Source organism: Panthera tigris, chromosome D3, assembly GCF_018350195.1.
Source record: "Panthera tigris isolate Pti1 chromosome D3, P.tigris_Pti1_mat1.1, whole genome shotgun sequence".
In the NCBI taxonomy this organism is placed as follows: Eukaryota; Metazoa; Chordata; class Mammalia; order Carnivora; family Felidae; genus Panthera; species Panthera tigris.
Genome location: NC_056671.1, coordinates 31,181,070 through 31,207,177, shown reverse-complemented (window position 1 = coordinate 31,207,177; position 26,108 = coordinate 31,181,070). Strand labels below are relative to the sequence as shown.

The 26,108-nt window shown below is 43.2% G+C and overlaps 1 protein-coding gene across 11 annotated transcripts in view; it reads left to right on the top strand.

Moving 5' to 3' along the window:
• The window catches only part of LDLRAD4 (low density lipoprotein receptor class A domain containing 4), a 172,671-nt gene extending 157,838 nt beyond the window's left edge, over nucleotides 1-14,833 (top strand). For all 11 annotated transcript variants that reach the window (XM_042961948.1, XM_042961943.1, XM_042961947.1 and 8 more), the window contains 2 exons: nucleotides 5,928-5,981; nucleotides 7,486-14,833. In XM_042961948.1, the coding sequence (XP_042817882.1) occupies nucleotides 5,928-5,981; nucleotides 7,486-8,016 (585 nt within the window). In that variant the 3' untranslated portion in view covers nucleotides 8,017-14,833. The remainder of the gene's footprint in view (nucleotides 1-5,927; nucleotides 5,982-7,485) is intronic.
• Nucleotides 14,834-26,108: the final 11,275 nt, after the last annotated feature.

Genomic DNA, 26,108 nt, shown 5'->3' with positions numbered 1-26,108 from the left:
ATTATTTTTTATCTTTAACGCAGATGTTTTAGTGTCAAGCAGATTCAACTTAACAGGAAATTTTTCTGTCAGTATGGCTATTCATTCACCAGTGGGAAGGAGGAAAACACAAAGCAAACTTCTCAAGTATAAAGGAGTCTAAGGGGTGCCTGGGTGACTCAGTTGGTTGAGAGTCTGCCTCTTGATCTCAGCTCAGGTCTTGATCTCAGGGTCATGAGTTCAAGCCCTGCATTGAGCTCCATACTGAGCATGGAACCTACTTACAGAAAATAATAATAAAATAAAAGAGTCTGAAAATACATGTCTTCAAGCCTGCAAGATTTAGGGCTGTCCTATGTCCCTTTTCCATACAGTGTATATTCAGAAGCCCCCCCACTAATGACCAGCTAGTCACCCAGGGTGGTCCAGGGGGTTCAGGTTACTTTTTGTGGATCTAGGCTGAGGGGCACTGTCATGAGTGGAAGCCTCTCCCTTGGCATGTTTCTGCCATCCAAGCTCTGCCCACAGCCTTGCAGATGCAGAACAAAAATGTCACCCTACTCAGAGATGATCAAACATGAGTGAGTGCAACAAATAGCAATGTACTCATTCACAGTAAAGATTCATTATAGCAAATAAAAGAAGATCCAAGAGAAAATAAGAGCTTATGACCAGCTCTCATTCTTTCTGTGTACTGCCTCCCTGCCTTCACCTCATGACACCAGAAGGAGCAGTGTGCAGCAGAGGCAGCCTCTGCTGACGGCTGTACTCATGGTGGTTCCCTCAGAGGGCAGCAGATGCCAGCTGACCTAACGATTGAAGAGCACAGAGAGTCATCGTGCAGCTGTGGGCCTTTGTTCTGTGCAGCGCCTGGGGTTTTGCTGAAACCCAGTGGTGGGAAGTTGTGAGGAAGAACTTTCTGTGAGGGGTCTCATGGGTGATGCTGCTTTTAGGAATCAGCTTCTGACCTTATGAGAAATGTTCTGAAGAAATGTGAGATAAATGCAATTTTGCCTAAGCCTGTCTCATGTGTCCAGCCTTTCCATTCCAAATGCCACCTTTGGTGACAGAGGGTAGCTACGCCTGTGGTGAGCAGAGCCTAATGTACAGAGATGTTGATGTACACGAGATGTACATACCCCTATGCTGTATACCTGAAACTAATGTGACATTGTGTGACAGCTATGCTCAAAAAATTATTTTTGGGGGCGCCTGGGTGGCGCAGTCGGTTAAGCGTCCGACTTCAGCCAGGTCACGATCTCGCGGTCTGTGAGTTCGAGCCCCGCGTCAGGCTCTGGGCTGATGGCTCGGAGCCTGGAGCCTGTTTCCGATTCTGTGTCTCCCTCTCTCTCTGCCCCTCCCCCGTTCATGCTCTGTCTCTCTCTGTCCCAAAAATAAATTAAAAAAAAAAAAAAAAAGTTGAAAAAAAAAAAAAATTATTTTTGAAAAATACAAAATTCCACCTTTGGAATAGTCTTGTTAATAAACAAATATGGAAATTTCAATGAACTCATTATTTTAAAAGAGATAACTGAAAATTATCCTCACTTCAGTTGTATATAACAGCAAGTAGCCAATACCTGTGATGTTAAGAGCTACCATTTACTGAAAACTTACATGCAAGGCATAGAACTAAAGAATTTACATATATTGTTATATTTGAGCCTCACAACAACCTCCTTTTACAAATTGGAGACACTAAATAAGCTTACCTGAAGTCACATATTGAAGAGGGGCAGGGCCAGGATTCTGGCCTAGGGCTTTCCCAGCTCAGAGTTCACTTGCCCTTACAGGTCCACATCTCTGTTGATAGCTATGTCATCCATCTGGGTAATATTAAGTTGTCATCAGATAATCGGTCATTACCTTTCTTGTTACAGTGCCTTTGTTCTAGGAAGATAACTAGATGTAACATACATGCAACACACCACACACACACACACAGAGGGACCCAAGGCTCACTTCCTTCACCCCCAAGAGTGGATGCCCTTCTTGTAAGCTTCCTGGAGCAAGTGTGACAGTCTCCCATGTGTTGTCCTGCTCAGTTTTAATGTGTGTTACAACTGGTACTGATAATAGATGCAACATGAGTGATTTGAGGGTAATATACCTTAAAAAAAATTAACTAGAATTGATTCAAAGTGATCCTTGAATATCACATTAGGTCACATTCCAGAATGCTTTCTTGAGTGGAACAAAGGGGTGAGAGTGACAGCTTAACCTCGGGTATTGTACAGACAAAACAGGTTGGGGAAACAATCCCCAACCTCCATACCATGGGGAAGTGTGGCATAGTGCCTGTTGAGTTATGCACATCATCTCATGTGTTGGGAACAAGACCCCTTGTCAGGAAGTATTTGGTAGATGTATGATGAAGTAATGAATAAATACTTCCCTTCCTTTTGGTGGGTATTCTAACAAGGAAACAGCTGTAATGGAAGGAATGTGTTTAAGCCTGTATAAAAATATTAGCAAAATTTTATTCCTATTGCTCAAATTTCTATGAACTATTTTAAGAATTATCTTATTTGACAGCTTATTCCAAGTATAGCACCATGTAAAGATACAAGCATTGGCCAAGAACATTAGAGCCTTCATTGTTGAGATAAACATTGGTTCCATAATGAAGATCCAGAAATACTGCCATTTGAGGAGATGCCAACTGTATGATGAGCCCCTTCTCCCTGAAAATGTCACCACTAGTGTTTTGGAGATGAAGAAACAGAGCAGTCTAGGCAAGAGGGCCCACATCTTTGAGTTCAGTTGGCCATAGCTATCTGAAAAGATAGTACAGGGCCGTTGGAAGACACTGGTCTGGGATCAGATCATAGTCCAAGAACTTCACCTCACCCTCGGGGCAAGAATCAGCAAGGCCAACAGTGTGAGAGTTAGTGCTACTGAGGACAGTCTGGCAATGGCCAGCATGAGACAGCCCGGAGGGGAGTGGCCAGAGCAACTTATGGCATGAGGCCCGAGTGAGGCAAGTTGCTAACCATCAGGTCGGCTGAGATCCAGTGGGATCCAGTCTTTCTAGAATCCTGGCCATCTTCTGGGTTTGGATTCTCCAGGTACCAGCACAGAACTGGAATGACAGCTTTCTGGGCTGTTGATCCTAACCATTTCTACCATAATAGCATCTTGTAGATCTCATAGTTTTAGTGATCTCCTGTATACCATGTGGGTCAAAGGCCTGAAAAATATGTGTCCCGTAAAAGTGAATAATCGTGGGGGCAGGGAATTGTTAGTGAATAGTTAAATAAGTCGTGTCATTATTAAAATATTAATGATGGCAACGAGGGGGGTGGACTGGGGGCCAGGGGCACGGTAAGTGCTGATAACCTCCTCAGCAGAGGAATGTGAGGTTTGGGGAGGAGCTTATGAACTCCACTTCAGACAGATCAGTGCTGACATTCTGTGGGTATCCAGGAGACGCCCACAGTGGGGCTGGGGAGGGAGGGAGTGGCCCAGAGAGACTGCTAGAGGAGAGGGGCCCCAGACGGGGCTCTGAGGAACTCCCAACATTTTACCAAATGCAGAACTGGAGGCACCCCCAGGGATCAAGCAGTGTGGCCATAGAGGTCAGGTGCCGCAGGAAGGGAGGATGTCCCTGAAGTTAGCAAGAGAGGCCCCAGTGCTGCTAGGAGGCCCGGGGACAGGAAACCACAAAGCGCCAAGTCAAATTGATGACAAGGAGGTAGGTGTGAATTTGGTGAACAGAAGTTTGAGTGTGCACAAGGTTTGGTCTCTTCTGGACAGTTTCCCAGTTTTGCTCATTTTTAGGCAAATGAAGCCATTGAGGGTGGTTATTTCCATTTTCAGAAAATGTTCAAGCCCCTACTTCTGGATCATGTGCCTCCCGTTTCACATGGTGCCGTGGTTCTGGCCCTTATGCTGCGCACTGTGCTCTAATCTGCTGCTTTCGCTGTCGCGTGGTGCCAGTTCTCAGGATCGGGGCGGGGACCAGTGCACAGGAGCAGGACTGGCACTGAGCTCATCTAAAGGACAGGAAGAGGAGCTAGGGCAGAATTACGAGTTGTAGAAATTATCTCCAAGGATTACTTTTTATGCTGGTTTCAATATGAGAGTGACCACAACCACCCAAAGCCATACTGATTGTTTTGCTTTGATCCAGAGGAACCTGTGCTCTGAAGTGCAGTGAAAGCTGCCTGCGCCTGGTGCAGGGCCGCCTCTGGGTGTGGCTCAGCTACGTTATTAGATTCGACTTGGGGTTGTCACCTGTCGTCATGCCAGAGCCATAATGGTCCATTACATAATTTTATCTTCAGACCCTAAGCCCCAACTTCCTCTAAACACAGCTGGGCCTGATCATATTTTTGCCACTGATTCCATGATGTCCTGCGGGTATCTTAGGAACAGGTTGTATGTACTGGACAAACACACATTTAGCTGCGAAGGGAGTATTTGAATTAGAATTCAGGCCTACAAAAGGGAGTTAGAGAGGGTTGGCCTTTGCATCTGAAGACTTAGAGATGTTTTACCTCACAGGTCTACATGTGGGCATTTTTAAGACTTCAGGAGGCTCAGTGATGGCACAGGGTCTTAAATGCATATTCCTAGGAATCCAGAAGTATAGGCATCTCCCTCCTCCACCCTCACTGCCAAGCCAAGTGTTCTTATTCTCTTTATTACAGTAATAGGCCTTAAGCTAATAAATAGCCCAGGAGACACTTGCTAATAGCCAACAATTTGGGTTCAAAAGGGATAATATATCAAAATGCCTTCTAAACAAGTCTGTGGTGTTAGAAATAACCCTTAATAATATCTGTTTGCTTGTCACCTTGTCAGTCTGATCAAACATTTTTGAAAAAGATACTAAACAACTAGATGTCAAGTTAAATCTGCCTGTGTGAACATATGGGCTACAGAATAAATTCACCAGAAGACACTTGAAGGGCATTTGGGCTTTGGAAACTCAGTTTTCAGTGTGAAAGCCAACCCGGTGTGTGGCTGGGTAGTGCTTTTCTTCTACTCCTGCTGCTGCTTAGGTCAAAGCTGGTTGCAGTTTTGCAACCACATGCCTTGCAGTTTCACAAGGGCATGGTCTGGTGCTTGGACCAAAGCAGTTAATGCACATCTGCATGGGGGGTTGGTCTCCAAATAAGAGCTTAGATTCACCCAGACCCTACACAGATCCAAGTGGTGATTGAATGTGACCGTGAGGACATTTTGAATGTATTGCAAAAATACAGCTGTATAGTTTGGCACATATTTGACTTCAGAACTATTTTATTATTATTATTTGAATTTTTTGTTAATGTTTATTTATTTTTGAGAGAGAAAGAGCATGAGCAGGGGAGTGGCAGAGGGAGAGGGAGACACAGAATCCAAGCAGATTCCAGGCTCTGAGCTGTCAGCACAGACCCACAAACTGTGGGCATCATGACTTGGGCCGAAGTTGGACACTTAACCAACTGAGCCACCCAGGCACCCTGACTTCAGATCTGTTTTAAAATCTATTGTGGGGGCGCCTGGGTGGCTCAGTCGGTTAAGCGTCCGACTTCAGCCAGGTCACGATCTCGCGGTCCGTGAGTTCGAGCCCCGCGTCAGGCTCTGGGCTGATGGCTCAGATCCTGGAGCCTGCTTCCGGTTCTGTGTCTCCTTCTCTCTCTGCCCCTCCCCCCTTCATGCTCTGTCTCTCTCTGTCTCAAAATAAATAAATGTTAAAAAATAAATAAATAAATAAAATAAAATAAAATCTATTGTGGCTAAGACCAAACCTTCTAACTTTTCCTTGTGGTCACAATTCTCTGTTTTAGATGTTAGGTGTGAAAAAGGACCAGTTCTTTAAGGGTCATTCCATATTCTAAACAGGTGTGCTGCTATCAAAAGAGGAATGTGATCCCTTGATTTTGAGTGCTGTTGTATGAAACTAATGATTTTCTTGTGATGTTTTTTGCCCACCCCCCCCCCACCCCCACCCCTGCCAGGAAGGGCGCCTGTGGCCTTCAGACAGCTCCGGGCCTCGGCCAGGGGCATCAGAGGTAAGGATTTGGGGAAGGGTTGGGGGCAGGCAACAGGAGGTGGCTGCTGCACCCGTGTGTGCAGAGGGGAGGGGAGGGGAGGACAGGAATTAACCATTGCAACAAAATTGGTGGAAGGGCTAAGTGTATTACAGCACAGATTAAGAAAGAACACATTTCACTGAAGGCATATGCTGGAACCTTGGTTAAAAAGGTGGGGAGGAGTTTTTCCCTAGAATGTCCTAGGGATTATCTTTGCTCCTTATAGAAACCAAGTTGAGAATCACTGATCTTTACATGATCCCATAAGCTGCTAATAATGAGGCTTGGCAGATGTGGGTATAGTTTATAAATACATCTCCCAATTTAATAATACGACTTTTAGAGGTACCTGGCTGGCTCAGTCAGTTAAGCGTCCCGACTTCAGCCCAGGTCATGATCTCGCGGTTTGTGAGTTTGAGCTCCGGGTCGGGCTTGCTACTGTCAGCACAGAGCCTGCTTTGGATCCTCTGTCCTCCCCGTCTCTGCCCTTCTCCTGCTTGCACACTCTCTCTCTCTCTCTCAAAAAAAAATAAATAAATAAATACACATTAGAAAAACGAATATGATTTTTAAAATAACATATTTTTTTGCCTATAAGTTAAAAATATGGTGTGAGAGAAATCAGTGGAGACATATATCTGTGTCTTTCCTCTAGGAGAAATTTGGATGGTGGAAGAAGCGTGAGGATTATGAAAGAAGTCTAGTACCTGGCTTCATTTTGGGAAAACAAATCTGTAATCATATTTACTTTGGAGTACAGAATATTTTTCATGTCAATTACTAAAAATATCAGGAAACTTTTATTCGGAATGAAACAACTAGAAAAGCCTAGAAATCAGAAAGAAAAAGAAGTCATGTGTTCTGTATTTTCTTAAGTAATTGATAGAGTAACATGCTCTATAGTATTTCATACATAGACCCAATGCCTTATACCTGCTGCAAGTACCATTGTGTGCAATTGAACTTATGCCCCACTCTTCTGAGCCACAGGTGAGAGCACGGGCGGCCCAGTCTCCTCACTCCAGGTGAAGGGGAAGGGCCTGGACCCAGTCACCTGGTGGGCAGTCCTGGAGCACCTCCCCCCCTCCTGCCCCCAACAGCGCTTTCCACTCTGTTACTGTTTACTGCACTCTGGAAATTGCTGTCATATTCTAAAGGAACCATCAGAAAATGTATACACAGCATACACAGCAACTCCCATTAAACCCAAATTCTCAGTTAACCACAGTTCTCCACAGTGAAACCATGCTAGATAAACCATAGTTTGCCCAGGTGATGTTGTAGGTCACGAGGAATAAGAAAATTACTTTTTTTTTTCCTGAAATAGTCTTTTCCTGTTGTTTCCTGTTTTGAGGACTGTTTGGAAAGTCTTCAAACTGCTGAGAACATAGATCAAGATCAAGCATGACTTTCCTTGATACCATCCCATTCGTGATCACTATTGTGTCACGAATGTCTTCAACCCTTTCCTCTTCCCTTGCAGATCATGTATGCCCCGCGGTCCAGGGACAGGTTTACTGCCCCATCCTTCATCCAGAGGGACCGGTTCAGCCGCTTCCAGCCCACCTACCCCTACGTGCAGCACGAGATCGACCTTCCTCCCACCATCTCCCTATCCGATGGGGAGGAGCCGCCTCCTTACCAGGGGCCCTGCGCCCTGCAGCTCAGGGACCCTGAACAGCAGAGGGAACTCAACCGAGAATCTGTGAGGGCCCCGCCCAACCGAACCATATTCGACAGCGATTTGATAGACATTTCTGTGTACAGTGGGGGCCCGTGTCCGCCGAGTAGCAACTCGGGCATAAGTGCCAGCACCTGCAGCAGTAACGGGAGGATGGAGGGGCCGCCCCCGACCTACAGTGAGGTGATGGGCCACTACCCTGGCGCCTCTTTCTTCCATCACCAGCACAGCAGCGCACACAGGGGGAGCAGACTGCCATTTCAGCAGGACAGCTCAGGGGGCACGGTGCTGCCCATCCAGGGCAAGGACAGGAAGCCTGGGAACCTCGTCTGACCCTCTGACGTGCACTGGAGGAGGCAGAAGCCAAGGAGGGATGAGGGCCTCATTGCCTCCGCTCCCAGGCACAGTGTTGTTCTGTTTCACGTGCTACAACGAAGTAAAACCAAATGTGCAAACGTGGTCTTTGTTTCTGATTCCTTTCAGGGGAATTGCATGCAGACTAGACTGAAATAATACAAACTTCCATCCGGTCTGACCGCAAACAGTGTTTATTTGGGGACAGGCATCAGGACGGGGGCTGGTTTTGGCAAAGGGCGGGCATGGGAACACAGAGAAAGGGATGCTTTGAAGATATCATGAAATAAAACCCACAGAGGTATTTGATTTATTTAATTATGAAAGGAGACTTTGCAGAGAAAGAGGCCAGAATGGCCTGGTTTATAATCAATTGATAAAGAAGGATGCATTATTATATATTACGGGGAAGTATTGGCCAGTTTGCTTTTTCTCCCAAGGTGTGGAACTTTTATTTTGTTTTAAAAATATGATTCAGAATTCCCGTTTTGTGTGCCAAGGTATAACGTGAAGAAGTTAGATGAGTGCAAGGAGCTAATTTGTGTTGTGATGATGTGTTTTTGAAAGTTGCACTATCTAAATGTTTATATACGAGGGAACTGTTCTGTGTGGAGTTCTGTATGTTGTCTTCTCGCCTGTGGATTCTTATTAGGCCCAAGGAGCACCTGGAGTGTTCCCCATACTCACGTGAGAAAAGATGTTTGGGGTTGTAGCCTAACACATGCCAGCTTACAGAAACCAAGGCAGTGTGACAAGAGTCTGCATCATGTAGTAGTGCGTCACCGAAGCGTTTGGAGACTTTTGGATGGAAGAGAGGAAATACTAAATCCCAGCATTTCTGACGTGTTGTGTTACTCTGCTAGTCTTAGGCTGCATATTTTATTACATTTGAACCTGACACTTGCATTTATGTACCCAGTATCATGCAGTGCTGCCCCTGTCCTCCAGCAGTGCAGTTTCTTCAGTAATTTAGAGGGTTTTTTTCACTGTAGCATGAAATATACTCAGACACATACATTATTTTATGCAATAAATTGTTTAAAGTGCAAGGTGGTTATTCTTAATACTGTTGAAATACGTGACTTCTCAGTGTACTCCCGTTGTCTCTCTCCTTTTCTAGATAGCAGATAGTTCAGTTCAAGCCCAGACAGCTGGTCAGTGCTCGAGAGGCAGTGGTCCCCGCGTGGCCTGCCCAGCCTCGGTGTGCCAGGGATGCCACCAGTGGCTTCTCCGTGCGCAAGAAGCCCCTGGAGAGTGAATGAGAGAACACCATGGTGCAGAGCACAATAACAAGCTGTTGCATGTCACTCTCGAAGGAGCGCGGTGTTCAGGACCCACCCCAGCTCCCAGGGGAGTTTCCTTTCCCTGGGCGGTGGTGGCCAGAACTGGACAGTTACCAGATAGTGCAGGGCGGGGTCGGGGGGAGGCATGACCATAAGAGCACAGGATAAAAAGCACAACATGCAGTTAAAATGCAACTAGAAAGCTAATTTTAAATATTGTTAGTCTTAGCTTTAAAATCCTTGATATTTACAAATATTCGCTCTCATGTGGAAAGGATAACTTCCTTCTGTGGAAGCTGCCATCTGGCCTGTCAGCCATAGCCTGAGAGTTGGGCCGCGCCATGCCTCAGGAGGGCTTGTCCACCACTGCTGACCCTGGGCTGGCCAGGCCCCTTTGGCCTATGCATGTAGAACAATGAATGGACTGGAATGATGGCTTGGTGACTCTGATCTCTGCAGTTTTAATGCTGAGTCGGCACACGTGTGTTTGTGTCTGTTTGTGGGTCTCCAAGGTGGTTTCTCAGGGAGGTGACTTTGTGCTGTGGGCTGGGGGCTGGAGAATGTTCTGAACTAAAAGTCCTGTCGGCTGCTCCTTTCTGTTGCTTCTCTTGGTCAGTAAGTGGCTGGTTTTTGTTTTGTTTTCAGGATTGGAATCTCTATTAGATTCCTCCATTTCCCACAGTTAAGATCCACAGAACTAGTCAAACTCTTAAAAGGAGAGTGAGAGAAAATGTGAGCAGCAGTTGCAACTCAGGCATCAGACCTTATTTGAAAGTGTGCGTGCCGGGCGTTGCTGCAGGGATTCTGAGATCGGGCAGATCGCTGGGAGCCTGGACTTGGACCTGAAGGCTGCCTCTCCCATGCTGCATGTGCTCCCGCAGTTCAGCTCACTGCCTGGGTCACAGGCCTGCACTTAAGGCAGCTGGGCATCCCCTTGGCATGAAGCCTTGACTCACCCTGTAGAGGGATGGCAGCACCTATGGGGGCTCAGGGTAAATTATGGATCAGGTGTCCTGTCAGATGCAAGAGGAGGTTGGTCACCATTCTAAGCCTCACCTGCAATTTTGATAAAGGGTGAACCCCCCACCCCTATAGCTCTAGCTCAAAATGGTTTCACAATCCTTATTGTTCTACCTGCTACAAGAAATGAACTATGGTCAGAAACCGGTAAATTCCTTAGTCACTTTGCAAGTATATGAATGTTTTGCAGATGTCCACAGTATTGGCGAAGCAATTATTTAATTCAAATAACTTTAATCATCTTTCAGAAGAGGTTCTTCCCATTCTTCCACCCTGGAGAATTGCCCTTTGAGTTAAAGACACAGCCCTATCAAACCATGACTTAATGGTCCTTGAGGCTGGACCTCTGTAATGAATTAAAAAGCCAAGGTCGTGAATTGAATTAATAGTCAATTTCCTTTGCCACGGGGAGAAGGTGATCCATAGCTTCTTGGAAAGTGACCTCCCTGTTTGCACAGCATTGCCCCTCACTGGCTCTGTGCAGGTCAAGGGGTGCCGTGCAGAGGCAGCTTGTACGGGGGTTAGGTTCAAGAAGATCACGTGCTTGGGGGACACACGGGTCTGGCTTGGGAACCAGATTTAGGCAATCTGTGGTAGGTTTATTATTTCAGTACGGTGTTAAAAATAAAGAATTGTATCGTTCAAAGGAGCAGTGGGTGGGAAGGGGTGCTCCCGGGCATCCTGCTGTGACGTTCCCATCCATTGTCTTGGGACTTCCAGGAGCATGAAACCCAAGGCATGTTGAATCCCATTTCTAGGAACACAGTTTTCAGGAGGATATTTGCTTTTGCAGAAAGTCTACTGTTCTTGAGTCACCAAAGCAGTCCTTAGTACAAGAGATTGTGCTAAACAAATTATGTAAAGTAAAAGTTGCTCCATTCTTTGTGTACCTGACGAAAATTTAGTGTTAAAGGAGCTTGGCAAGCATGCCCTCTGATCTTCACCACCATATATGCATATGGACACCCAGCCCACAAGAAATTTCAAGATAGCCGAAGAGCATAGCTAATGAAACTTTACGAAGACTTATGAGGACTACATTTGTATCCACTGATTGTAGCTCAAACTCTTAGGAGAGCACAGGGGCAGATGGCAGGCCTTCAGAAGCACCCACATAGGAATGTGGCACACAGATGACGGCGTCCGTCTTGGGCTTCTGAATATCTTCATTGATCTTCTTTGCCTGTACTTTGTAAGAATGGGACAGGCTCACATGCATGCGCTGCTAGAGAGCTGTTCTGACCCTACAATCCGGTCAAATGGCAGCCTTCCCCTTGGAAGCAGAGTTGCCCCTGGACAAGGCTCACTTTCCATCCAGTTGCTTTTCTAAGGATTGCCTGTAGGAGGTTCCTGGGGTCGGGGCCTTGGAGGCAGGGCTGGGGCTGTTCCCCAGCACGCTCCAGCTGTGTTTGCTGGGCTGGGGCCCCTGCTTGAGGCTTGCTGCTTAGAGCGGCAACATTAACTGCATGTCGTTTGGTATCCCTTTCATTTTTCTTCAGATTCCCAAAGCTCAGCAGTGTGCAAAGGAAAAAAAAAACAACTGGGAAGGACACTTGGTTTTTGTTAACTTTTTGATTTTTGTCTGTGTGACTAAAGCAAGACATATGCCCATGCTTGGCACCAGGCAACCCCCCCTCCCAAGCCCACCTCCTCACTCTGCCAGCGCCCCCAATCATCGCTGAATGGCCGTGACACAGGCTTCGTTCTGCTGACATTCACCCAGATCACCTTGGCCTTGGTGAACCTAAATAAAATGACACGACTGGGGGACGGGCTGGTGGGTGTCCCCTCCTTAGTGTGAGCAACACTGTAGGTACCAGTTGCCCATCCAAGTCACAGATGAAGTGCTTTCACCCCAGATCACAAAAGTTAGTCTCAGCAGCTTTGCTGCTCCCCTGATGCCAGCTGCCAGAGCCTGGCCAGAGGTCAGTGACGGACTGTGCGAAATACCTGCCTCACCATAGCCTACAGTTTTCAGGAACCAAGATTTCAGCTGAGGTTAGTTTACTACCCAAAGTACTGCATCTTTTGCATAGTTTAAGTTTGTAATTTACTGCCAGGGTTAGACAGTTGTTTGCTGCTGTTGCTGCTGCTGCTTCCCAGGCCGGCTGCGTCAGGAAGCTGGTGTGTGTGAGCCGAATGCCTTGCCAAGAAAGCGCTGCCTTCCTCTCATCCTCTTTCCTTCCTCTGCGTGTGCTTGTCTGTGTGCAGTGTGGTGGGGGTCCCGACGCACTACTCGCATGTCATGTCGCCCATGGTGTTCCAAAGAGCTCTGCATGCCAGTCGCTTTGAAGCCCCCACGGGGTCTTGTGCTGACATCAGCAGACCCAGGAACTGAACCCCCACTGCCGCACTCTGCTCCCACCTTTGTTGTGCCTCACTTACAATGGTGCTTTTTCAGTTGTCTGTCTTCTGTTTTTATTTGTAAGGTGCTGTATATAACTTGAATATATTATGCATATATCCTACCCAATGGGTAGAACAAAAAATTGTTAATACTGTAATATAATGTATAGATACCGATTTTAACAGAAATGGCATAGAATTTGTGAATGCCTATGTGCTTTGTCCTCTTTTGTAAGGAAATTTGCAAATGGATGCATACAGATAAAAGTCTATGTAGTTTATTTTCCTATTAAATATCAATATTATAACACAAGGGAAAGAAGTCTGAACAAGCAAGCCACTGTTTATGACCAGCGTATGTATAGCAATTGAGAGTTGCACCTTTGCTGTGAAAACCCTTAAAAAAAAAATCCTACAGCTTTTTGGTTGCCATTAGATGCTTCTCATTTTAATCTCTTCAGTGATGCTCAGTTGGACCAGTGTAACAGAAAAATTTTTGCAACTTGTTTTATGAAAAGATACTATGTTGTAGAATAATGAAGATGTCAAACCCCAGAGAAAAGTGCACATGTCGTTAAAATTGCAAAACTTATGTCCCGGTTAAGTAAATCAGGCTGCAGAAGAGGACTTTGTTCAGTACAGTTCAGGCCTTGGCCATCTGTGTCCCTAGTCTCTCTGTGCCTTTTTCTTTGACAAACCGAAGCTATGGAGCCAATGAACCAATGGGTTTGTAGGGAAAAAGTATCTCAGGAAAAACAAAAACACTTAGAAGACCCCACTGTTAGAAAAACTTGTTTTCTTTTGGGTTATCATTAGCAGAGAATTAGCTATCAGCCAGCCAAGTTAGCTATCAGCCAATAGAAGCCAAGGAATCTTCTATCCATTCCTGTTGGCATCTCGTGGTGATCTTGACAAACTAGGTTTTGCCAGCGGTTAGGGATTATGTTTTCAGTTGCATGTTCTGTCACACCTCTTACGCAGCATCTATCCTTCCAGCTCAGTGTTAGCCTCTGTTAGGACCTCTGCATTTATTTTCAAATATCCTGATACTAAAGAAAGAAAAAGAAAAGCCTAGCACATTTTTGCTAAAACCACTGAACCACGGGTGTGCACATCCTTTCTGGTGTTGTCCGTAAAGGCAGTCAGTGAAGTTTTGCCCATCTGATCCACAGTTCCACTCTATTCTGTCACCATAATAAATTTCATGTTTTTTATTTGCTCTGTGGTGTATGTTCTGATTTTGAAAACACAAGAGAATCATGCCCTTATCCTCCAGAAAGCAAATTATTACCAATTATCCTTAAACTGAAAACACCTCTACAATGCAACTCTTGATGCTGAAGGACTAAAGACCAGCCCTTCTCTCACTGTTCTGAAAGGGCATGACAAGATAGTTAACCTCGTGGGTGCTCTGTCCTGTCCAGCCCCCACCGTCTGCGCCCCTTGTGTGTCCTGCAGGGGCCCCTCGTGCTTCTGGTTCAGCATCAGGAGACAAGGCTCACTGCTGTCAGGAGCAACACTTCCACCCTTCCAGGTTCCATCTCTTGGGAGAACTGTTGAGCATGAGTGTCATCAGAGAATGTTCTAGACTCAGAGGTACTAGAGTGTGTTACCGCACCATTGCTTCCTTTCTACAGAACTGAGGCTTAAACTTTACTGTTAATGATACTGGTTTATTTTAATGTGTTTGTTAGTATATTGCTATTTTTCATTTCATGGCTTTCAAAAATCACATTTTCTAATTGTATTTGTCTAGTTTAAAGCTATTTTAAAACGTGTACAACACTATTCACAGCATTTAGTTCATTTAATTTCTATTATAAAGCAGCCTACTAAAAAAGTACAAACTGTATATGAACTTTTCAGTAGTTCATGTGAGCTCTGATAATCAGAAGTCATTAAAGTGTTTAACAGCTATTTGTGCTTACTTTTCAGAATAATTTCCAGTTATACACAGAGAAATATTTCCAACTGTTGTGTATCTGCCTCTTTTAACTGAGCAATGGTGATGTAGTTCTTAGACCTAAGGTCTGTAATTGCAATACTTTTAAAGATGTTGCTCTAAGTGCTGTTAGTTATGAAATCAGCTTTTTCTGCTTGTTCTTAGTGCTGTGGTCAAACCATAGCATAAAATCATTAAAAATAATCAGTGATATACATGTGTCTCCTATTTTTCTTTCTTGTAATCTTTCAAAAACAAAGCATATTATGTGGGGGGAGAAAACTACACGTATTTTAAAACCCGGTCTCAGAGAAACATTCAGGGATTGTCCTCAAGTCTCATCATGGGAGAAGCCATTGAGAACTGCTTCACTGGAGCCCAGGTGCCTGAGGAGGGGACAGATGCCTCAGAGGTTTAGGTTCTTGGCATTGGAAGTTTTCAGTCTGTGATCATGTAGCAAAAGGACTCTAAAATTTCCTTCATTGAGAGATTATAAACTTTCCTCACGGACAAATTTCTGCACAGGAAGGAGGGGGTTGGGAGCTTGAGATGCCTACTTGATCCTGTTCACTAAACCCTGGAGTGTGCCTGTCACAGCAGAGAAACAGCTCCCTCCAACTCTCCCTCTGCCACAAGGAGTCTATACCAAGAGTCAAGTGGTAGCTGTCTCTGTGTAGGGTTCCCTGAAAGCAAAAGCTGAGCTGAGGATCTCCGTGAGGGTAACTTGAAGGGTACCCTTGTCTGGGAGCTGTTCCCAGAGGATGAAGCAGGTAATGAGAGACAAGGGAGACAAAGTGTTCATGCTCATTTCCACTGTAGGCAATTGGGGCTCAGGATGGTGCCAAGAAGCAGGGGAGGTAGGGAGACGGACCATTCTCCACTATTGAGGGTTGCCCTTTGGGGTTATCTTCCCAGCCAGTCGCCCTGGGTGAGAACAAACTGAAGACTTCTGAAGAAGCCCTAAGGCAGAAAAATCCAGACACCTGTGGTCTGGAAGCTGCCAGCAAGCACAGAAGCTGTCCCTCCTGGCTGGAGCTGAAATGACAATGGCCACAGAGCACTGGAGTGGAGTTCTCATGCCTCTGCCACAGTCACACCACATTCAAGTGGGTCCTTGGAAGAGCCAGGCACTGCTGGCTGGGGAGAGAAACACCCAGTTCTGGACCCACAGTTTTCCCAGCTAGGCCTATACTTAGCACAGGACATGAACAGAACCTAACACCTCCTCTCCATGATGATGTCTCCTTCTGCCTCAACTTCCTTGTGTCCCACCCTGGGGACCTGGGGAGTTATCTGCTGTTCTTCAGTGCTGCCAGCACGTGCCTGCCTTGGACCCCAAACCTCTCCAATCTCCCGCTTCCTTTGACCAACTTAATTCTGTACATCAGCTTGTTTGTGAAACAGTAGAGCTGCTGGCTGCTAAGCAGAGCACTGGATAATCACACTCCTCAGGCTGCCCTCTCCCTGCCCCCTTAAGGGAACATTTGGAAACACAGGGTATCCTCTTCCAGAGATCCACTCATAGTGAGCCCTGGAATAAAACACCGCATTTCTGACTCTCCATGATGATACTTGCACATAACAGTCTATAATGAGTCTGTTACTTAGAACATCATAATTAGATTGCTCATTATGCTGTTTTGCTTTGAATGGATTCTAATTTAAATGTTCATTTTAAAATAGCAGCCAAAAAGTAAAAATTTAGCATTTGCGAAGTTCTTTGTTTTAACATCATGTTTCTGTTCAGACTGTAGCTTTTACAAACCTCATTCGCCCTATTTCACATATTCTTCTAAAAAATCAGAAGTGTCAATGCTACGGCTGTAGTCACTTGAACACAGCACAGTGTGACTGAAATGCAGACTTTCAAAATGCCTTACCAGGATGTATGTATATATATTTATAGACAATTGTATACAGGAGCTCCTGTATAACTTACCTGTTTACAAAGCCATTTGCATTTAGAGTTGTGCTGTGGCTACTGTTACCATGCATCTGTAAGCATGCTTTGAAGCCGGAATACAAAGGTCAGTCTCTAGGCTGTGGTGGGCCAGGTGACCCCAACCCCTCCTCGTCTGCTCTCTGCCCTGAGCTGCTGCAGAGTGAGGGCACTATTTGTCACTCCCATCTTTGGCATGGGCTCTATGACGATTTGGCATCTGTCCCTCCTCTGAGATTTCCTACTTACAATTAAAGGGAAGCACAGGCTTTGGAGCCTACAGACCTGTAGGTTCAAATATTAGCCTTATCTCAAATTAATGTCCCTGATAGGCAGTTGCTTTTAAATGTTACCTGTCCAACAGGAATGCCCATGGGAAGCTGGGAGGATGGAGTGTGCTTGCCACGAGGGGCTCTCGATGAAAGGAGCTGCTATTATTACAACATCCATATTCTAGATTTAACTTAAAAACATTTTGCCCAATTACTATAGACCTGTAGACAGCACTTTGCCTCGGAATGCTGTCTACACCAACCACTGCAGCTTAAAATGCCAGTGAAAGAAACAAGCACCAGAGGAAATTAAAGGAGAAATTTAAAATTTTTTTGAGGGATGCCTGGGTGGCTCAGTCAAGCATCCAACTCTTGGTTTCAGCTCAGGTCATGATCTCATGGTTTGTGAGTTCAAGCCATGTGTCAGGCTCCATGCTGCTTGTGTGAGGCCTGCTTGAGATTCTCTCCCTCCCTCTCTCTCTGCCCCTCCCCTTTCTCTTGCTTTGCATTCTCTCTCTCTCTCTCTCTCAAAGTACACTTTTTTTTTTAAATAAAAGTTTCTTGAGACAATCAAAAATGGAGACAAAAAATATCAGAATCTACAGGATGCTGCAAAAGCAGTTCTAAGGACATTCATAGCAATAAACACCTACCTTAACAGGCAAGAAAGATACCAAATAAACAACCTATACCTCTAGTCTTAAGGAACTAGAAAAAGAACAAAGTGAGCCCAAAGTTAGCTGAAAGAAGGAAATAAAAATCAGAGCAGAAATAGTGAAACAGAGAATAGAAAAACAACAGAAAAGCTTAACCAAACTAAGAGTTGGCTCTTAGAAGAGATAAACAAAATTGACAAACCAAGAAAAAAAAGAACAAATCAACAAAGTTACAAAATTATAAGTGAAAAGGGAAACTGATACCACAGAAATTCAATCATAAGACGCTACTCTGAGCAACCATATGCCAACAACTTAGACCACCTAGAAGAAAGGAAAAATTCTTAGAAACATACAACCCACTAAGACTGAATCAGGAAGAAACAGAAAATCTGAACAGACTACTAGTAAGGAGATTGAATCAGTAATAAAAAAATGTCCCAACAAAGAAAAGCCCAGGGCCAGATGGCTTCACTGGTAAATTTTACCGAACATTGAAAGAAGTAACCCCGTTCTTCTCAAACTCTTCCAAAAAACTGAAGAGGAGAGGATACTCCCAAACTCATTTTATAAGGCCAACATTACCCTGATACCAAAGCCAGATAAGGACACTAGTAGAAAATAAAACTATAAGCCAATATCCCTGATGAAGAGAGATGCAAAAATGCTCAACAAGATATTAGCAAACCAATTCAGCAGCACTAAAAGGATCATTCACCGTAATCAAGTGGGATTCATCCCTGTGATGTAAGGATAACTCAACAGAGGCAAATTAACCAATGTGACACATCACATTAATGGAAAGAAAATAGTATCATCTCAGGAGATGCAGAAAAGGGATTTGACAAAATTCAAAATCTGTTCATGGGGTGCCTGGGTGGCTCAGTTGGTTAAGCATCCGACTTCGGCTCAGGTCATAATCTTGCAGTTCGTGAGTTCCAGCCCCGTGTCCAGCTCTGTGCTGACAGCTCAGCTTCGGATTCTGTGTCTCCCTCTCTCTCTGCCCCTCCCCCACTCACGCTCTGTCTCTCCCTCTCTCAAAAATAAACATCAAAAACATGTATTTAAAACAAATCTGTTCATGATAAAAACACTTAAATTAGGCACAGAAGGAACACACCTTATAATAAAGGGCATATGTGACAAGCACACAGCTAACATCATACTCAATGGTAAAAGGTTGAAAACTTTTTGTCTAAGATTGGGAATAAGACAAAGTTGCCACTCTCACCACTCCTATTCAACACAGTACTGGGAAGTCCTAGTTAGAGCAGTCAGGCAAGAAAAAGAAAAGTTATCAGAATTGAAAAGGAAGAAATAAAATTGTCTCTATTTGCAGATGCCCTGATTTTATATACAGAAAATCCTAAAGTCACAACCAAAAAATTGTTAGAAGCAATCAACAAATTCAGTGAAGTTACAGGATATAAAATTAACACACAAAATCAGTAACATTTCTATATACTAACAATGATTTTTTTTTCTTTTAGTTTATTTATTTTGAGAGAGAGAGACAGAGTGAGCAGGGGAGGGGCAGAGAAAGACTTTGAGGGACAAAGAGAATCCCAAGTAGGCTCCATGCTGTCAGTGCAGAGCTGGATGCAGGGCTTGAACTCAAAAACTGTGAGATCATGACCTGAGCTAAAACCAAGAGTCAGATGCTTAACCAACTGAGCCACCCAGGTGCCCCTAACGATGAACTTTCTGCTACCAATAATGAACTTTCTGAAAAAACAATGAAGAAACTGATACCATTTATAATAGCACCAAAAACAATAAAATACTTAGGAATAAATTTAACCAAGTAGGTAAAAGATCTCTACTCTGAAAACTACAAGACACTGGTAAATTTAAGAAGACACAAATAAATGGAATAGCATCCCATGTTCATGGACTGGAAGAATTATTATTAGTAAAATGTCAATACTACCAAAAGCCATCTATAGATTTAATGCAACCTTTATAAAATTTCCAATGGCATTTTTTATAGAAATAGAAAAAAACCCTCCTAAAATCTAGATGGAACCACAAAAACAAAAACAAAAACAAAAACAAAAACCCAAATACCCAAAAGAAATCCTGGGAAAGAAAGAACAAAGCAGGAGGCACCACATCTCCTGATTTCAAGCCACACCATAAAGTTATAGCCATTAAAACAGTATGGTGCTGACATAAAAACAGACCAATACACCAATGGAAAAGAATCAAGAGCCCAGAAATAAACCCAAGCATATATGGTCAACTAATATTTGACAAGGGAGTCAAAGACACACAATGGAGAAAAGATAGTCTTTTCAGTAAATGGTGCTGGGAAAACTGGATATTCACATGTGAAAGGATAAAACTTGACCTCTATCTTATACTACTCACAAAAATTAATTCTAAATAGATTAAAGGCTTACAATCTAAAACCATGAAATTCTTAGAAGACACAAGATAAAAGCTCATTGGCAGAGGACTTTGTAATGATTTTTTGGAAGTCACACCTAAAATGTAAGCAACAACATAAGATACAAACAAGTGAAACTAAATCAAACTAAAAAGCTCCTGCACAGCAAAAGAAAACCATCAACAAAATGAAAAGCCAACCTACTGAATGGGAGAAAATATTTACAAACCATATAGCCGGTAAGAGGTTAATATCCAAAATATATAAAGAACTCCTACAACTCCATAACAAAACAACCCAATTAGAAAATGGGCAAAGAACTCCAACATTTCTCCAAAGAAGATATATGAAAGCTCAACAGGTACATGAAAAAATGCTCAATATCACTAGTCATTAGGGAAATGCAAATTAAAATCACAATGAGATATCATGTCACACCTGTTAGAATGGCCATCATCAAAAGGACAAGAGACAATTAGTACTGGCAAGGATGTGGAGAAAAGGGAACCCTCATGCACTGCTGGTGGAACTGTGAATTGGAACAAGCCACTATGGAAAACTGTATGGAGGATCCTCAAAAAATTTTTATTTAAAAAAAATTTTTTTAACATTTATTCATTATTGAGAGATAGAGAGAGACTGAGCATGAGCAGGGGAGAGGCACAGAGAGGGGGAGACACAGAATCCGAAGTAGGCTCCAGGCTCCAGGCTCCGAGCTGTTAGCACAGAGCCCGATGCGGGGCTCGAACTCAAACCGTGAGATCATGACCTGAGCTGAAGTCGGACGCCCAACCGACTGAGCCACCCAGGCACCCCTGGATCCTCAAAAAATTAAAAATAGAACTAGCATATGATCTAGTAATCCCACTTCTGGGAATATATCCAAAGGAATATATGAAAACACTAACTCAAAGATATATGCACCCCTATGATCCCAGCAGAATTATTTACAATAGGCAAGACATGGAAACGACCTAAGTGTCCATCAATGGATGAATGAATAAAGATGGTGGGGTGGCGGTGGTGCTAATGTATGCATGCACACACAGTGAATATTATTCAGCCATTAAAAAAAAAAAAAAGGAAATCCTATCACATGCAACAACATGGATGGATCTTGAAGGTATTTTGCTAATTGAAATAGGTTATAGAAAAACAAACTATATGATCTTACTTATATGTGGAATGTTAAAAAGCAACCAACCAAAAAAACCCTACCAAAGTGATAGAAAAAGAGATCAGGTTTATAGGTTACTGGTGGAGGGGGGGAGGGTAGAGTATAGGGAGGGGAATTAGAAGAAGCTCGTTCAAAAGGTACAAACTTACAGTTATTAGATAAATTAGGCACTAGGATGTACTACACAACCTGATGACTGCAGCTAACCCCGCCCTATGATAAGTTTTTAAGAGTGTTGTCTCTCATCACTTTGTTTTTTCTTTTTATTCTGTCCATATGAGATGATGAATGTTAACTAAACCTATTGTGGGGAGCATTTCACAATATATACAAATCAAACCATCATGCAGTACACCTTATAGAGTGATGCATATCAATTATTTCTCAATAAAACTGGAGAAAAATAGTCACTGATTTTAATGCTCTGGCAACTAGTACAATGTAGGTTTGAAGTATCCAATGTCAAGATAAAAACTAAATCACCAGCCCTAAAATTTCCTTCCCATAGGTTTTATGTAAAACACATGTTTCTCCCTACATTATTATAGACATATACAGATTTTCTGGTTAATGAACCACATTGCAGGGCAGGGAACAGGGTGTGTGTGTCTCTTATAGTCTTAGAAACAAAATGTGGAAACCCCAGGAGAGAATAGTTTGGTGCTCTCCATTTCTCACTCTGATGTTTCTTTCTCCATGGGCTAGTCTCTGCCTGCCAGTGTTTCAGCCAAACACAGCAACAGAGGCAGTGAGGCCAGATGTGGCAACCTGCCCAGTGCTCTGCATTCTGACAGAGGGGCTGCTGCCCATGAACAAGAGCATATCTGGTTCTCACCACCTTTGCTGTTCAGCTGTGAAGGATGCATGTGTGCTATGTGAGTGACGGAAGGACACAAGGCAAATATAGCACAGCAAGTTTTAGACTATCAGGTCCACTAATGTCTGAACACGTCTCTCTGCACAGAAAGTATATAACAAGACAACACTATGAAGAATACAGCTTTTCTCTGCAACACCATACTGCATAACCGCTCACTGGTGTATGATGTGCCAGGGTTTATATTTGGTCATTTTCCTGGGACTCAGTAAAGCCAACCTCTGTCCTTTGGTGAAACCTGTTCTTAATGAGGGATATACTGAACTTATCAGTGCTAAAAATTTCCACAAATGCCAGCTTATGATCGCTTCAGATATTCCAGTGATAGGCCCCCAAGTAAATGGAAAATTCCAATCTGAGCTGGCTCTAAGTATGCAACAGATACAGGCTCAGACATCATGACCACTAACGCAACCCTCCACACAGGAACAAAAGGAAAAAGCAAACTCCCTTTTACCAAGGGGATAATGTGGGATTTCCCAAGGTCAAATCCTCTTTGGATATATGAAATATTAAATGTGCAGATGTATAAAGACTAGATCTAATTACCGAAGTTTTGATTACTTGCTCTCCAGTATGGATTTAGGTGTTTGAAATTAGCTACTAACTGCTTTGCCAAAGTCAACCTGGATAGCAATAAGATGCCAGCATTGCCTGGCCCTGGGCAAATCTTCCTGTGTCACATGCTGAGGGAAATGAAACTGGAGCACAAGAAAAGAAGCAATGTTTCTTTTCTGTAACCAAATATGAAATAATGGAATAGCTACTCTTTCCCCTTACTGCCACTTTAAAGAGAGAAGGATGAAAATAGTAGACTGAAAGAATTAAAGAAAAATTATAAAGTTAAAAGCCAAAAGAAGATGGAAGGCATCAGCAGAAGAGAGGGTAAAGAATGTTAATAAATGAGCTTTAGCTTCAAAAATACAAAAAATTTCAAAAGACCCAAAGCATGGACTTGCTTTATTTTCATGCCTGGCACAAAACTAAATAAACTGAAAGTTGGGATCTGAATTCCAGACCCAGCTCTCCTGTGCCTTTCTTCAATTAAAAAATACTGGTTTCAGGGTGCCTGGGTGGCTCAGTTGGTTGGGCGGCTAACTTTGGCTCAGGTCATGATCTGACGGTCCGTGAGTCCGTGGGTTTGAGCCCTGCATCGGGCTCTGTGCTGACAGCTGAGAGCCTGGAGCCTGCTTTGAGTCCTGTGTCTCCATCTCTCTCTGCACCTCCCCCACTCGCACTCTCTCTCTCTCTCTCTCTCAAAAATAAACATTAAAAAACTAAAAAAATACTGTTTTCAGTTCTAAAATGACCCACTAAAAGCAAAATTCTAATAAACTTCGCTGCAAGCCTTGGTTACATGACTCGAAAAACTCCTATTAATCTAAAATGCTTCCAAAATAGTGCAGTTACTTAATGATCTAGATTTCTCAATGAAAGCTGCATTAGGTTTTGTGGACAAAAGTGTTTGATGATATTTCAACTTTTTTGGGACACTATTAAACTTGTCCCTTATTTCTGAACCAAAAGAAGTAATAACTTTAATTATGACACACCATATCCTGCATCCTCTTTAACGGCCGAATAAAAAGTGCGTGTTGATGGAACACCATGGCAACCAAGCCCTGTAATTCTATCTCCAGAGGTAACTGAAGGGCAGTCAGAGCCACGGGTATTTGAAGACTTCACAGACCTCGCTTTTAGCACCCTTTGCATAAGGGAGAACAAAAGCAGCCACTATTCTTAGAAAAGTAAAAGCAATGATGACAAGTCACCACATTAAGCATCCAAAGAAAATACTGACTCATATTCAATAAAACGCAAATTAATTAAAACATGCTTCAATCAATCATTATAGAATTTCAAATCTACTACTTAGAGGTTCATAAAAAGTAATAGCTAAAATATTTGTGTACATTGAGAAAATGCTATATGATTCTTTAAAAAATGTAATTTAAGGATCTAAAACATCTAATTGGCAAAAGGGAAGATAGAGATTTGCCATAATTTCCTATGTCACATGCTTAGAGTAACATTTAAGGAATTATCAAAATAGAGTAAAAGGCTTTCACCATGTATTTGATTAAAAAGTCAGGGAACTGGAAGTTTACTGTCCCACTCTTCCTGAAACCTGGGCCATGTGGACCTGCCCACTAGAGACAGACAGGGAAAACTGGCCTTCACCACATGGAAAATCAGGCAAGGTCATGTGCACACTCGCTGTTTCCTTTTTCACTTCAAAGAGAGTTTTCTAACATTTAAACTGATCAAAACTCAAAACATAAAAAGCTGGACAGAGGGAGAGGGAAGGAAAGAAGAAAGAAAGCTCTACGCAATCCGCACTTTCAGGAAGAATAAAGATACATTCTGGCAGCATGTGGAACATCTTTTAACAGTCCTGTAACTTCTGCTCTCATAGACCATGCTGTTCCAGAGAAAACACAATGTGAAAAGCACTCTTTTGTCTTATTCTCCGTGAGTACTCCCATCTGTGAAGAGAAACTACATGCTCTGAGAATGACTCTTTGGCTGCCTGTGCACTTCCCCATCATGGCTGTCCAATCAAGCCATCAGAATAAAGATCAGGCTCAACATTATATTCTGCCCTGAAGGTTTCTGAAATCAAGATGCATTCTTTCTACTAAGAAGATCATACTTATCAAAATAGCCAGATAATTGCCACAAGATAATTATGATCTGTAATTATTATTGTTGGTGATTGTCAATGATGCATAGGAAAGAATACAGCTTGATTTTCAAAGCCTAACCCCGAAGAAGCATGACAATCAAAAACTTGTTTTGACTAGTTAAAATGAACCAATGTGACACAGAAGTCACAAAAGAAAAATCTCACAGAGGGAAAAATATATCCAATTGGCCTGACTCAGCTTTTCTCAAATATAAGTTACAAGTTCAAACTGTAGGAGGATCTTTCAAGAATCAAAAGGCTAGGCCAAAACTCATGGCTGAAGATAGGTTCTGGAAAGGAGTGGGACCCCTAGGCCATTCAAGTCTCTAAGGGAGAAGGATGAAGTCTGGACTCTGCTGTACCTTTAGGTACATGCGGCAGAATCTTGTGGAATCTCATTGAATGCCATCTTGATACTACATGACATACAGATGGACAACAGAGACTGGACAAAGGTCATATTTGCAGTGAATAATTAAAAGTACCCACCTCCAGTTCTATAGATTTCTGGTTCAAGTTGTTCAATTCCAAGGCAGCAGAGAGGCTCATACTCTATTTGTTTTTTTTGTTTTTTGTTTTTTTTTTTTTTTTGGGACAGAGAGAGACAGAGCATGAACAGGGGAGGGGCAGAGAGAGAGGGAGACACAGAATCGGAAACAGGCTCCAGGCTCCGAGCCATCAGCCCAGAGCCTGACGCGGGGCTCGAACTCACGGACCGCGAGATCGTGACCTGGCTGAAGTCGGACGCTCAACCGACTGCGCCACCCAGGCGCCCCGCTCATACTCTATTTGAAAGCTCCCGTGCTACTTCAGCGCTAGGCCAATATGATTTGATGCATTTTGACTGTGACATGGATAAAGTCAATGTAGTAAGCTTTTAATACAGCAAAATATTTCAAACTAACTTTGGTAACATTTGATTAAATGTTTTACCTTAGGCCCTATAGAGACCCAATTTTGAAAATCTCAAATAAATGAAGATTCCCATTTCAAAAGATGAACTGTAGCCAACAGAAGAAATGTGTCTACATTACCATGAAAAAAAGTATTTTTCAGAAATGTGTATCTCACAAATACATTTTACAAAAATGAGATTTCAAAAATATCAGGAAAGATGCACTCGCTTTTTCTGCCTTATTTGTTAAAATCACTTCCTGTCCATTTCATCATCATCCTCATATTCTACCATACAGTGGCCTTGTTTATAATGCCTGAATGGATTAAGAAATCTTGAACCCACTGGCCTGAACCCAGTGGGAAGAAGACAGGATAAAGCTAGATGTGTCTAATACTTGCTTCTTTCCTCCCAAGACACCTTCAGCCCAAACTATTAAGATCTTTCAAATTCCTGCAATTACCTTCTAAGATCACTGAAGTAGGACAGCCTATAGTTCCATTTCATCCTGGAGCATAAAGACTACAGTGGGGTCTTTTATTTGTAAATAAATGGGGGTATATTCTGTAACAAAAAAATAAACCAAAGA